Source organism: Callospermophilus lateralis, chromosome 11 (genome assembly GCF_048772815.1).
Source record: "Callospermophilus lateralis isolate mCalLat2 chromosome 11, mCalLat2.hap1, whole genome shotgun sequence".
NCBI classification, from domain to species: Eukaryota; Metazoa; Chordata; class Mammalia; order Rodentia; family Sciuridae; genus Callospermophilus; species Callospermophilus lateralis.
The window spans coordinates 26,859,115-26,873,176 of record NC_135315.1 but is presented as its reverse complement, the minus strand read 5'-3'; the positions used below and the strand labels follow the sequence as shown (position 1 = coordinate 26,873,176).

The 14,062-nt window shown below is 44.1% G+C and overlaps 1 protein-coding gene across 1 annotated transcript in view; it reads left to right on the top strand.

Annotated features, from left to right (window-relative positions):
* The window catches only part of Ca10 (carbonic anhydrase 10), a 473,335-nt gene extending 461,785 nt beyond the window's left edge, over positions 1-11,550 (top strand). The window contains exons 7-9 of the mRNA XM_076871139.1: positions 7,619-7,773; positions 9,631-9,805; positions 11,528-11,550. Of these exons, the coding sequence (XP_076727254.1) occupies positions 7,619-7,773; positions 9,631-9,805; positions 11,528-11,550 (353 nt within the window). The remainder of the gene's footprint in view (positions 1-7,618; positions 7,774-9,630; positions 9,806-11,527) is intronic.
* The last annotated feature ends 2,512 nt before the right edge of the window (positions 11,551-14,062 follow it).

The window sequence follows — 14,062 nt, the reverse complement described above, 5'->3', positions numbered from 1 at the left end:
GAGAATTCTGTAATCGGTAAGATAAAGATATTAACACTGGTGTTGAGAGGGTTGAGATAAGAACAAAGCAAGATAATAAGTCAATTGTCTAGAACCATACTGGGATAGATGGATAGATAGATAGATAGATAGATAGATAGATAGATAGATAGATAGATAGATAGATATTGACCTATGGTAAATTTCTGTCAATCAGCTTCCTGAAAGCCAGGAATCAGGTCACTTTGATGCCAAATGAGAATTATGCCAAAGGTGAACACAGGACAGGGCACATAAGCAACAGAATTTTCTTACTTTAAGTGAAGCATGGCTCCTATTTGTACCCATGCAGTACACTGTAATGACGGTGAGACTCTACTGCATTCCTTAGAAGCTTTAGATTTCCTGCCTCTGAGTAAAAACTTATAAAACACTAACTGGAATCCACAATGGGTAAAAACCAACCTGAATTAATTTCAGGGTGAATTTAGAAAGTCTTCTAAAGAAAATCCATTTTATTAAAGTTAAATTCCCCTTCAACAGAGTGAGGGGCAAGATTGCAATCGTGACATTAAAAAAAAAAAAAAAAAGATTTTTCTGGAAACATTTTCTAGAGAAGGTACTGGTAACTTATTGAAATGTTTTAATTTTTTATGTAGTATATTGGAATAACGCCTCCATTTCTCTGTTTTCCTTGTGTTAATTAATTAGCTGGCTCAGGACCCCAGAAACATAAAAGATAGCCTTCCTATGATTTGATTTCATTGAATGATTTCATCATTCGTTTTTTATAAAGGGGGATTTTGTGGTATTCCCTGGTGGCAAATTAATGATTAGTGGAGTGCAAAAGAGCCAGTCTAAGTGATAAGAGGAAGCACTTCTGACAACACTGTCTATAAATGAGCAATCTTCTAACATCCTCGGACAGTGTGTTTGTTACTTCATTTCACGTGCCCTTCAACTTCGTGTGCCTCATTCATGTCATGGGATGTCAATATGATGGTGGGCTTCAATAACAGGAAAGCAAAGGATCACAAAGTCCAAACTTAAAAAGGTCTGGTGACTTTTTTAATAAATTTCCTCCAGGGAAATAAAGACAGCCCACTGAAGGCATCTGGAAGAAAGTTTTCCCCTACGGTGTCTGGCAGTGGAGCAAACTCTTTAAAAGACCTTCTGCAGGCTTCTTTGTTGAACTCCACTTTGGCCCCACCCTCCCCCAAACCCTCTGTTAAAAGAGGAAGGGGCGGGTCAGGGTGAACCCCACTGTAACCGCCTTCTACTTCACAGTTCTTGGGGAAGTGTTCTCTGCGCTGCTCCTTAAGGGACGTGGTGTTAAATGTGATGAAATATCACTGAGGACTTGAAGCAGATTGCTCCGGGTGCCTTTCTCTATGCTTAATTGAACTTGTACTTTCAATTCAAAGGAATGGCTTCGGAAATGTTTTCACAGAATGCGAAATGCAGCCCGCCGCTTCCCAGGTTGCAATCTAAGTAGTTATTCATGTCAGCAAGGAGTAGAAAAGGGGCAGCTTACCTCCAAGAATCCAATTCTCGGAGGCCCTTCTTTTCATTTATTGTTTGTGTAAAACAAAAAAACCATATTACTTTATTCTTTCGTAATTGCTTTTTTTTTCATTTCAGTTGAATTTGCCTCAGATTACAAGAGGAAATGTCATTTCGTATAATAAAATTGCCAAATAGCTCCATATTGATCAGAAACAATATTGATCTAGGGAAGTGCCCAGCCTTTTTCGCATTGGAACTATTTGCTTTGAATGAGAACCGTATAAGCAGGAAGAGGCAATGTTAGCGCTCATCAGTGGTCCACATAAGTAAGCAGGATACATTTGACAGAGGCCAGAATCTCGGACCAAGGAAAAGATTTCCCTACTGCATTATCCCAAGCATTTCATCATAGTGTGCTTTTAACAAAAAAAATAATAATAATAATAAGAGTTGAAACCATGATTAAGAACTCAGTATATTTTCAGTATATAAAACCAACACACAACTGTCAACTTTTGCACTTATTTGAAAGACTGAAATGGGCTGAATATTGTGCTTAAATATTCTTTATATACATATATGTGTGTGTGTGTGTGTGTGTGTGTGTTTAGTTGTAGGTGAACACAATACCTTCACTGATTTTGTTTTTATGTGGTGCTGAGGATAGAGCCCAGGGCCTCCCACATGCTAGGCAAGCACTCTGCCACTGAACTACAACCCCAGCCCCATAGACATTCTATTATTATTGATTACCCAGGGGTTTCCTGTACTAGAAAGATACAGCCAATGCATAAAAAGCCACAACATTCTCATGCCAAAAATTTTACCTGGAGAAGATAAATTTGGCTACATAAACTTGTTTATTCAGAGAGACATTTTTGAATCCATGTAATCTTTGTTATCTGAAGATGGCCTAAGCATTTATGCACAATTTTTGCCACAAGTAAGAGGGTACATGACTTACACGTGAAGAAATCATAAGCTACAGGCAAAGCCACAGTTGGACTTGGATTAAGACTCTTGACTTGAAGTCCAGGGATGATTTTCCCTCTATAAGCTATTTTCTCATAAGATAAATTAAAATAGATGATAGAGATAGATAAGAGAGAGAGAGAGAGAGAGAGAGAGAGAGAGAGAGATCTTTATAAGATGGCCCATGAAAAACTATTTGAACTTCTGCCATGACTTTCTCTCCATAAATGTCCTTAAAGCTAGCAGAGACATGTGTCATTACCCCATTTGGCCTCTTTTGTGCTCCGTGCTATATTTGTGTCTCTCTGTGCACAAACAATCCTGACCTTTTCTAGATTTTTTGCCATCCTTACTAATGACTAGAGCCTGGAGAATTTGGAGATGAGGATTCAACATCCAATGAATTAATTCTCAGGCTTCCGTTCTGCTTACAACAACCTGATCATAACACTGAGGTACAAAAAGGCTGGGGGTCTGCTGGCTGCGGTGTGGACAAGATAGCTTGTGGGTGATACTCAGTTCCAGGCCTGGTTGGCCAGGGGAAACACCCAGTGTGCCTGGACACTAGGACTGAAAACTTCCGGTTTGGCCATATTCCTTTCTTGAATCCCAGAGTCTGTGTCCTACCAAATACAAGCAAGCTTCCATGAGGGAGAAAGAAGATGCAAAAAGGTAGCCTGCCGCTCTCAAATCCTAATACCTAAAAGAGAGAACATTGATTTAATAGCAGCCTTTGAAGCAGAGTGGTGAGTCAGAAGGACAAATGTTACATGCTAAATGCGGACCAACTTCAGCAAGGTAGTTGAGGGTACAGGCTTACTTGGAGTAGACACGTGGGAATACCACATGGTGATGGAGACAAAGCCATCAGTCTCATCCCAGTGTCCTGGGGTGTGACATGTAAGGGGGTGGTGGTAGGCAGCATGTGTCTAAGCTAATTGTACAGGCTGAAGCCTCAGAGATGCCTTCCATCATCTGACAGATGTTGCCTTTTCCTGTCTTGGTTCTTCCCAGCAGCACCACTAGCAGGGCTTCTAGGCAGAAACCATCTCATAGATTCATTTAATCTACATTTATTGAGCACCTACTATGTAGAGGACTTCATGCTGACAATTAGGATTCAGAGATAAAAGATGCAAATAATTCTCTGAAAGGCTCCCAGTTTATGGGGACAGCCAAATAGGTAAATAATCATTGGCAAACTAATTCAATAAATACATTTAAAAAAAAAAGACACCAACTCAGTGGGAAAAACCAGGGAGTCCTGGGGAAGAGAGCAGTGGTCATCCCCAGAAGCTAGGCAAGGACACTGCTACCCAGAATTGCTACTTAACCTAGGCTGGGCCTTGTGCTAGATAATACTTGCAAAGCATTATTGCATGCATTCTTCAAACAACCCCAGGAGCCAAGGACTCCAACCATCTGTATATTACAGATGTCGAAGCAGAGGATCAGTCTGTTATCGGTGGGTCCAAGTTCATGCAGACGATGAGCAACAAAGTCAGCATCCAAATTCGGGCCAGAGTCCAAAGCTTAGACTCTTCACGCTGGGTCTGTCCAAGTCCTATAGCCTAGGAAATAAAAAGGGCAAAAGATGAAGCAGGAACATGAACAAGATTCAACCAAAGAATACAGTGAGGAATAAAGATCTGCCCAGGCCTTCTGTGGCCACTGCATCCACTGTGATGTTCTGGAAACAGTTGTCCCCCCATCAACAATCCTGGGGTAAACCCATCAACATCACCCTTTGCCCTTTGCTCCTGGTCTGTGCTCACCTCCAGCCCTCTCTTCAAGTGTGCTACCACCCAAGGGCCGATTACCATCTCAGCATAGAGCTCCTCTTTCTTTACTCTGGTCATACCTGAAATGCCCCTCATGGTGCTTGCTGCATTCTCTCCTCCCCAGTCCCCCTGAATAAAATAAAACACAATAATAGCAGCACGCTAGAGTACCCAATATGTTCCTTGTGCAAGCTTGGTTAAACAAATCACATTGACCTTTAATAAGAAGGTGCCGGATGCTTCTTTCTCTCATCCAATATGTTAATCTTCAGGCCAAACCACCGTCGGAGCAAGCCTCATTAAGTGCAAATCTGATCATGCCATCCCCGGCTTCAAACCCTTCAGTGGTTCCGAATGGCCTCCAGCATGAGGCCGGAACTCCCAACAGCACACACAAGGGCCTTCCCTGTGTGGCTGGTGCTGAACCCCGCCAGGCTCATTTCCCACAACATCCCTCCCCCTGCGTCTCACTCACACTCTAGCCGTCCCCAAGTACATGCCACACTCAACTTCCTGAGCTCTTTCTCTAGCAGGAGTCTGTCTACAGTGCCCTTGACAGCCACCCGCTGCCAGCCCCATACTGATTATCTCCTGTCATTCAAGATGCCGTTCGGGTCAGCTCCTCGGTCCATCCTTTCCTGAGCTCCCCAAGCAGAACTGATAGGCTGTCTCTGGGCCAGTGCAGATGCACATCACTGTCCCTGTGACTCCCAGCTACATTCGCTTAATTACGTCCTTCTCACCTACACGGAGCTGAGAACCTGACACACAGTAGGGGCTAAGAAACCGTCACCAATGTCAAGTTCCCTACATAAGCTTATCCAGCACCCGAGGACCGTCACATCTGGGTGCTCTGCACACTGTGGCTTTGTGATCGGAGCAACTGACCACACATGCCACGGTGCAGACCCAGACCCCCTCATGTTCCAATCACTAATTCCCTCGTCAGCTGGCCCTGGATGCTTTGTGTTTGGATGGAAAGTGTTTGTTTCTATTTCAGCAGCCTGTGGTAGGGAATCCTTCCTCTTAGGGCTAATCAGGTTGACCAAACTCTCTTCCTCAGGGGATTTGCATGGATAAAGTTGGAGACCAGTAGGAGCAGTTGGGGTTGGAGAAAGAAAATGACTTTTTTATTTTTAATATCATTTCAAACTACTGACTCAGCAGATTGGTTCATAATTTAATTAACAAGAAAAAAACCTGGAATTCAAGTTCCCATAGCAAAGATGCCTCTTTCTTATCAGAGAGAGTTAAATGAAAAATCTCTGGAGGAAGACATAGGGAGAGGTAGTCTTTACCCAAGAAAATAGATCAGTAGCATTAATGCCAGGATCCTTAGGTAAGTGCACTTAGCACCCTGACATCATAGTCTACTTCTGTTTTGTCATTTGCTGTCTTGCTCTTCAATTAGAAGAGGCAGGCAAAACACCTGTCTTGTTCATAGTTCTATCCCCAGAGCCAAACCAGTGAATGTTTGTTGAGTGAGTAACCAGCCTCAGTGTGGAGACCAGGAGAGCAGAGTTCCAGTTCCTTTGCAGTCACCAGCTTACTCTGTGGCTTTGGGATATTTACTTTGCCTCTTTCATCTTTATTTTCTTGTCAATGAGAATGTTACTCTCTCTCTCTCTGACCCATCTCACTGACTCGGTTTAAAGTTCCAGCTACATATGCAAGTCCTTTACTGTAATATATGCACAAAACTGAGTTTGAGAAATTATATTGATCACTAAAGACTAAGTCCTTTCTCACCAGGATGAGAGAACACGTGTGAAACCAGGGGTACTGCAGAAGCCAGTCTCATCTCTCTGCCAGTCAGGCTTTGGGCTCCTGCCACATGTTCTGCAAGCCACCTGGACCGACCCCAATGGTTGGCATTCATGGCACACTGGAGGGTGCCACACTTCTGGGGACATAGATGTGGAAGCACTGGGGTGCCGAGGACAATTGGAGCCTGGATAGTTGGGCTACCCAGGATGAGAGCATAGATTGAGAAAGAAGAGAGGCTTGGGCAGGTCCTCAGGGTGAGGGAAACAGGTGAAGATAAGACTCAGCAATGGACTGAGAAATAATGGTCAGAAACAAGAACCCTAAGCACTGCAGTTTGGAATCCAGGAGAAGAGAGCCCCAGCAAGCAACAGAGAAGGGAGGTGGGAAGAGAGGGAGAGAGTCAATGCAATTGATTGAGATTTCAAAACCCCAGTGCATTATAATTTTCTAAAAATTTAACCAATATACTGAGCTTTAAAAAAAAATATGAAATTTAGCAAGGTGCTAGTGGTAATTGTTGATTGGAAATGTGTCTTCTTTCTCTCTTTCCTCCATTTAATCTTATGTTATCTAACAATTAAAAACTATATGTAACAGCAAAGGATATGCAAATGTGAACTGCTTAAGTAGGTGTATAAGAAAAGGTTACCCACATGGGACTACCAGGAGGAGACATGTCAAAAATGAAATCAATTGTTGAATTTGACCAATGAATCTTGTAGTAGGACTTGACCTAATTATTTTTCTTTCTAGAATATATTCTTAATGAGTTTTTTGTTTGTTTGTTTTTTGGTCCTGGGATTGAAACCAGGGGCGCTTAATCACTGAGACACATCCCCAGCCTTTTTATTCTTATTTTTTAAACTTTAAGATAGGATCTCACTGAGCTGCAAGAGACCAGCTTGGAACTGGTGCTCCTCCTGCCCTCGCCTCACAAGTTGCTGGGATTACAGACGTGCACCACTGCACCCAGCTGAATGCTCTTTTAATTAATGATGTTCATAGATCATCATCGTAACCAGGCAACTTTTCAACAGGTCTTTGTCCGTTCCATTGTGACTACCGTGCCTACGGCCCAGGTCTGAGGGACTCTGCCATGGTCCTGTGGTGGACCACATTGCTTTCAGCTCACCAGCATTCAGTGTCCCATCCCATGGGAAGAATGTGCTTCCTTGCAGCCCTGATTTCAGCCTTGGTCATGGAACTCTCTGGCTACCAAAATGAGAGCAGAAGTCAATGTGTCCCTTCTGGGACGAAAGCCTTCAGAGCCAACAAACATTCACCATGCTTGCTTTTCCTTCTGTCATTATGATCCACAAATCACAATGCAGCCAGACAGTGTCTTCTCCAAGAGCCTGGGTCCCAAAACGTGTACAATAAAGACCTGGAGGGAAGCCCTCAGCCAAACTTGCATGGACATGTTTGAGAGCCACACACAAAACTTTGTTGATTAAAGTGATTGAAATAGGGAAAGGAGGTGATGGGACTGTTTGTTACTGCAGCCTATCCTGACAGATACCAGTTGTCTGGAATCCAAAAAGAAATATATATAAACAATACCAGTACTTTCTTAAGAAACTTAACATTTAAGTCTTTGTTACCTTCTTTTCTAGATGATGCATACTTACTACAGGGACTTAATATAGAGGAACTATATCCAGAGACCTCCAGTTTCATTACTTATGATGGGTCGATGACCATCCCTCCCTGCTATGAGACAGCAAGTTGGATAATAATGAACAAGCCTGTCTATATAACCAGGATGCAGGTGAGCTTAGCTTTCGTCCTCTAGCTAATGGGGAAGATGGATGTAAAGACTGGCTGGGTTGGCTTAGGGACTGTTGTAAAGTCCCACAGACGGGGTGGTGTAAACAACAGAAACTGATTGACTCCTGGTTCCAGAAGCTAGAAGCTGAAGATCAAGGTGTCAAAAAGATTGATTCCTTATGAAAGATATGAAGGATACTTCCTGCCTCTCCTTGGCTTTAGATGGTTTGCTCACAGTCTCTGGTGCCACTGGGTATGAGAAGCATCACCCCTAATCTCTATCTCCATCTTCGTGTGACATTTTCTGAGTCTCTGCGTCCAAATTCCTTCTTTTTTTAAATTTTTTTAAAATTTATATATTCATTTGTTCTCATTAGTTATACAGGACAGCAGAATGCATTTCAGTTCATAGTATACAAATGGAGTCCTCCTTCTTATAAGTGTACCAATCATGCTTAATTTGAAGAGGCCATTCTAGTAACCTCATCTTACCTTAGCTAAATACCTCTACAGTGACCCTATTCCCATGTAAGGTCACATCCTGAGGTACTCGAGGTTACCAGGGCCTTCAACTTATGAAGATTGAGGGTTACACAATTCAACTCATAATACCTGTGTTTAAAGAGCCAGCTTCAGGACGTAGCATGAACTAATTATAGAAGCATCCCACCTTTCTGAGTGAGAGAAGACAGAACAGTTAGCTCCCAAAATGAACTCTAGAGTCATACCATCCAAAGAGCACAGGAGCAAATTGAATGATAACATCGGACATATTTGGAAAAAGTTACATAAGTTTTATTGTGGAAGGATTTCTCAGGCCTTTGTAAACTGATAACACATGCATCGGTCTCCAAAAGGAGGCAACATGATACATGGTATTCCACACACATTCTTGAACGTGGAATGCTCTAGATGGATGGGAGCCAGGCCTGCCCTCCTGGGCCAGCTTTGCTCCGTGGCTCACGGTGCACTTCAGGTTTGTCACCCTGCTCTGTGAAATCGATACTCCTCCTCCTTATCATGAGGGGTAAATTACATGCTCTGATGTTCCACAATTGTGAGAGCCCATCAAAACTTAAAGGACAGATGAGCCAATGAAGCGGAACTCAGCCTCCTTGACAGGAGACATGTTCACAGCCTCCTCTCTGTATTGATTGGAACTCATTGAGTGACAAGCATCAGGAACCCCCTGCAGGTAGCTTAAGCTTAGACAAAGGATTTATTCAAAAGATACTGGGGGCTTCTTGTGCAATATGAGATCAGAAACGGGTGTCAGGAACTCCCCAGAATCAGAAGCCCTTCTTCTGCTTTTCTCTCCTCACTGTACATTTGCTTCATTCTCTCTCCTGCTAGAGCCGGGCTCCTTTTGCTTCTCAGTCCTGTGGCGGAACATGGCTGCAGGTGCTAGAGGTCAGACCCCTGGCTCTGCGATGCACAGAAAAGGAACTGAATTGGTCCAGCTTAGTTTAGCTCTGACCCCCTGGGTCAATCACTATGGTCTGGGTAATGTCCACATGGGGGTCAGGGAATGAATGAACCATGGGGTGTCAAAGCAAGAAGGAACCCTGGAGAACACCTTGCTGGAATTTCTCCTTTAACAGATGGCACATGTGAGGGGGGCAATAAATAACCCAGAGAGTCACCTGCGAGCTAGCGAGCCAGGAGCAAGGCTCGCTGCATGCCTGGAGGCCTTAGCAGCTCCTCCACTCAACTGGACCCAGGGGGAAAGAGGCTCAGAGTGGCTGGTGCCCTTTCCCAAATACCTGGTGCCACCAGGCCCAGTCTGCCTGGTCTCACTTCTTGCTTTGTGCATCAAAGAGCATGCCTGCATCTCACACAGCTATTTCTCTCTCCTCAGATGCATTCCTTACGCCTACTCAGCCAGAATCAGCCATCTCAGATCTTTCTGAGCATGAGTGACAACTTCAGGCCTGTGCAGCCACTCAACAACCGCTGCATCCGCACCAACATCAACTTCAGTTTACAGGGGAAGGACTGTCCGAACAACCGAGCCCAAAAGCTTCAGTATAGAGGTGGGTACAGTGGCTCAGACAGCAGAGGAGGACCCAGGCCAGAGCCCCATGTCCCTCTTAGACCTGTTCTTAAAAGCCTGACACTGTCTCCCATTATAGAAATCATGACTACGGATGACAAGGGGACCCCCCCTAACATTTGCATGATGATTTTCTTTCTGGAAAGCCTATGTATTGTGACTAGATGGAGATAAATGTTTGATATATATGATGCATATCTACACATGTATTTAAGTTTGATGTCACAAGTATCAAACCTTTATACCCCTCTGGTTCAGGCCAGACATCCCTTTTTATTGTCATTTTAAACAAGAACCCAGAAAGGCTGATTTCCCCAAGGTTATATGTTAGAACAGGACAATAAGAAGCAGTAGGGCCTTTGGTTATGTGTCCCTCAAAGTTGAGCAATGCTCTGGATGCCAGGCCATCCGGTCCAATGAGGTAATACGTGTGAACGTATCTTTGTCCAATACTCTGACCTTAGAATAGTTATGATTCCTACTGCAGGGTACCTTTCTGCCTCCTGAAACCCCAGCCCACCCTCAGCCCTCTTTCCTTTCTTCTGCACATGGACTGAATATCTGGTGGTCATTTTGCAGACTCTCCGTGTGGAAAGGGAGGTGGAGGTGCAGTAATGTCTTAGATAGACCCTGGACTGGGAGTCAGGACACCTGAGGTCCAGGCCTTGTTCTAACAAGCTACCAATACCCAACCAGCTCGTTCACCCTTCTAGACCGGGATTCTTTTTGACAGTCCCTATCCCCATTTACTTCCTTGTGAGGGACAGAAAGAGCCTGGGTAGGGAGGCCTTTTGTAGCAATAGCACACTCTCCAAATACGGGCCTGTGGTTCTCATCAGGCAGGTCTGGAAGCAGTTGCCCCCTGCCGCCCCGGGCTCCTCACGTGCCCTTCCTTCTCCCTTCTCTCAGACACACTGACACCCTGCCTAAACCATAGATTTCTCTGCTCCCTTCAAGCCAGAACTGCTAGACAAATAACTGCCCAACTCATTCACTGCCTCTCCTCTCTACTCAGCATCTATTCATCATGTGCCTACTATGTGCCAGACACTTAGGTAGATGATGGCAACACAGCAGTGAAGACAGGTGTGACCCTGACCTTACAGAGCTATCGTCTACACCAGAAATTAGCACACTTTTTCCGTAAAGGGGCAGTGAGCAGATACTTTAAGCTTTGTGGGTCACACAGTCTCTGCCTCACTCTAATGTAGTGTGACATCAACCACAGACAAGAACCAAACGCAGGGGTGTGGATTACCACAAATAAAGCTTCACTTACAATAAACAATAAAATATTTCAATAAAAACCTGATTCACAAAAAAACAGGTCATGGTCTGAAGTTTGCCCATCCCTGGTCAAGACCAGTGCTGTTCTCTAGAACTTTCTGCAATGATGGAAATGATCTATTCCATATGAGGGCTGTTGAAGAGTTGATATGTGGCTAGTAACTAAACTTTGCATTGTAACTCATTTGGATTTCAGCGGCCACACGTGGCTAGCGGCCACCATATTGAACAGCACGTGTCTAGAGGGTCGTGGGGAAGGGAGTAGCTGGCATTTACAAAATAGCCCCTTCTCCTTTGGAGTCAGGCTCCAAAATTAATTTCAGTTATGTGCAAATTAATTCAGTGATGCCTTGTTTTGTGTTGTGTATGTGTGTGTGTGTGTGTGGTTTGTTTCTTTCTCTCTCTCTCTTTTCAGTAAACGAATGGCTTCTCAAGTAGGGAACTAAGCCAAGAAGAATCCCACCTCAGTGAAACGCTGCGACTGTGAATTGGTGTAACCCAGAATGTCCCCCCTTCTTTCTTCCTTCCCCCAAGCCTCATTCACTCTTTGGATTGGCCCCTTCTTCATGAAAATGGTCTGCAAAAACCATGGCAGAGGAACGCATCTCTTACACACACCCCTACACGCACGCACACACACACACACACACACACACACACACAAGTGCTCACACATGCGCGCACACACACACACACACACACACTCATATAATGAGTAATGAGGAGTCATTTTCAGAAACAAACTCCTTCATAAGAGGTCTTAGAAGAAAATAACCAGTTAACCCATTACAATTTTGATACCATTTTCCTGAATTAATACATCTACCCGACGAGACTTTTCAGCCTTTGTACATACAAGATTCTTCCAAAAGAGAGAGAGAGAGGAGAAAACGGCTCTGAACACATCAACCGGACATTGCTTCCAGTCCTCTCCAACAGTGTCCTGGGATCCTCTGAGGATGCTGGTGACAGTGAATCAGGACAAAGCTGAGCAAGGACACTTTATTTCTAGATAACGATTCTTCTGTTTACTCAACGATTTAAAAAAAAAAAGAAATTTAAAAAAGGACAGACACTGAAGAGCTACACACTGTATATATATATATCACTGCAGACTATAAAGAAATGGAATTATTTCCCCCTCTTTGTCACATATCTGTAGTAGGATTTGCCAAGATCAGAACTGATCCATTTGCTGTTTCTTGTTTTCCAAAGGTCATACATTGTGTTTGGTTATTGTTAACAGCTCAATAAATGTGTTGAACGAGTTAATTTCACTTTTTTTTTCTGGCTCGGGTCTGTTCTCCTTCCCGGCAGGCTGAGCCCTGGCTCCCCGCAGCTGCATACTTTGGTTTCCCTTCTCCTTCATCTACATGTCCGTTCATCTGCAGCCAGTTTTACTGGGTTTGTGGCAATCAGGAATGCATTTGCTAAGCAAGTATAACTTTAACTCCACTCCATGGCGCCATCCTTCATACAAGGTGAGCTTCAGCCTGACGTTGCAGGCGACCGATTTCCTCGCGTTTCAAAAAACTGCCATCCCCCCTCCCCTGTGATGCTCCCGTGAAGGAATGCACTTTGCCTTGTAAATTCCCGGGAAAGGGGTGTCTTTCTCTCCAGGTGCAGCCGGATCTCACAAAGTACAAACGAATGCCTTTCTTTTCTTGTTTATAAATGGTCACTCACTGTGTTTGGTTACTGTCAAAAAAAAAAAAAAATCAATAAATGTGTTTAACAAGTTACCCAGTACCTACGTCTGAGTTTATTGAGAAGGAGGATGCATTCTGAGGAAGTCTCTGAGTCCTGCTGGGTCCACAAGCAATTGCATGCAGCCGGCAGGGCAGCCAGAGATGCCAGAATAGTCTGTCTGGCCATTCCCAGAGCCAGGTAATTAATACCCTGTTGAGAAAACACATAGGCTTAGCTGCTGGAAGGGAAGGCCTGGATGTTCGTTCAGTGGCCAAATTAAAAATAACTTTCATGTCTCCTTCCCATCACAATCACCGGAAGGAGAGAAAGCAAAAAAGCATATGGCATCTGTATGAATGGAAAATTCACAAGCATATCAAGTGACAAGGCATATTGACAATGACAATTTCCAACAGCCCGGTTTTTTTCATATTTGAAATCCTACACTTGACTGAATTTTCACGTTCACTCTTTGGGATCACTATTACGTGACAGCCTCGGCCAGGATGGCACGGAGGCCTGTTTCTAAGCAATTATGTCTTTCCAGAAAACCAAATACTTACACAGATTCAGGGGGAACAGGTGACAGTCTTTCTTCGTGCGCTTTGCTGCTTCCTTTCTGGGTCAGCATCTTCCTTAGTTTGCAATAGCAGGCAGCATAATGGCAGAAGAATATGAATAGTGGATCGACTTTACCCTGCCACCTCTCTCCTATGTGACGCTAGGCAGTTTGTTTTACGTCTCTGATCTGTACATTAGGAATACCAATAACTGCCTCCATGAGTTACGAGGCCTAACTACTATACAGCTACTTAAAACAATTAGCACACCACCTGCACTGTCGTCTGAATGGTCCCTAGAGAGGGAGCACCTGTGTAGCCTATCTATTAGAGGTTCACCTGAATCATACCCTGCCTCTCTTTACAGGAAGGGGTGAGCATTAATCACCATGGGGACACCAGATTAATATCAAATGACAGCAGCTGATACCATACCCAGCAGACAGGACAAAGGTACATGCCTGAGGTGTTCTGAGGGAGGAGCATGGGCACAAGTGACAAAAGCAGGCAGGGCCTGGGATCCTAGGCCCTGTTCTGTCCCAGCATCCTCTGTGACTTGGAGCAAGTCAACCCTGGTCCCTGGGACTGGGTTATTTTCTATAAACAATTTGAAAAAGATGACCTCCCGCGGCCTTTCCATGCATCATTCCCCCCCACACCCCGCCGGTGTCTCCTTTAGCTCTTCAATCCAAGAGGAACCA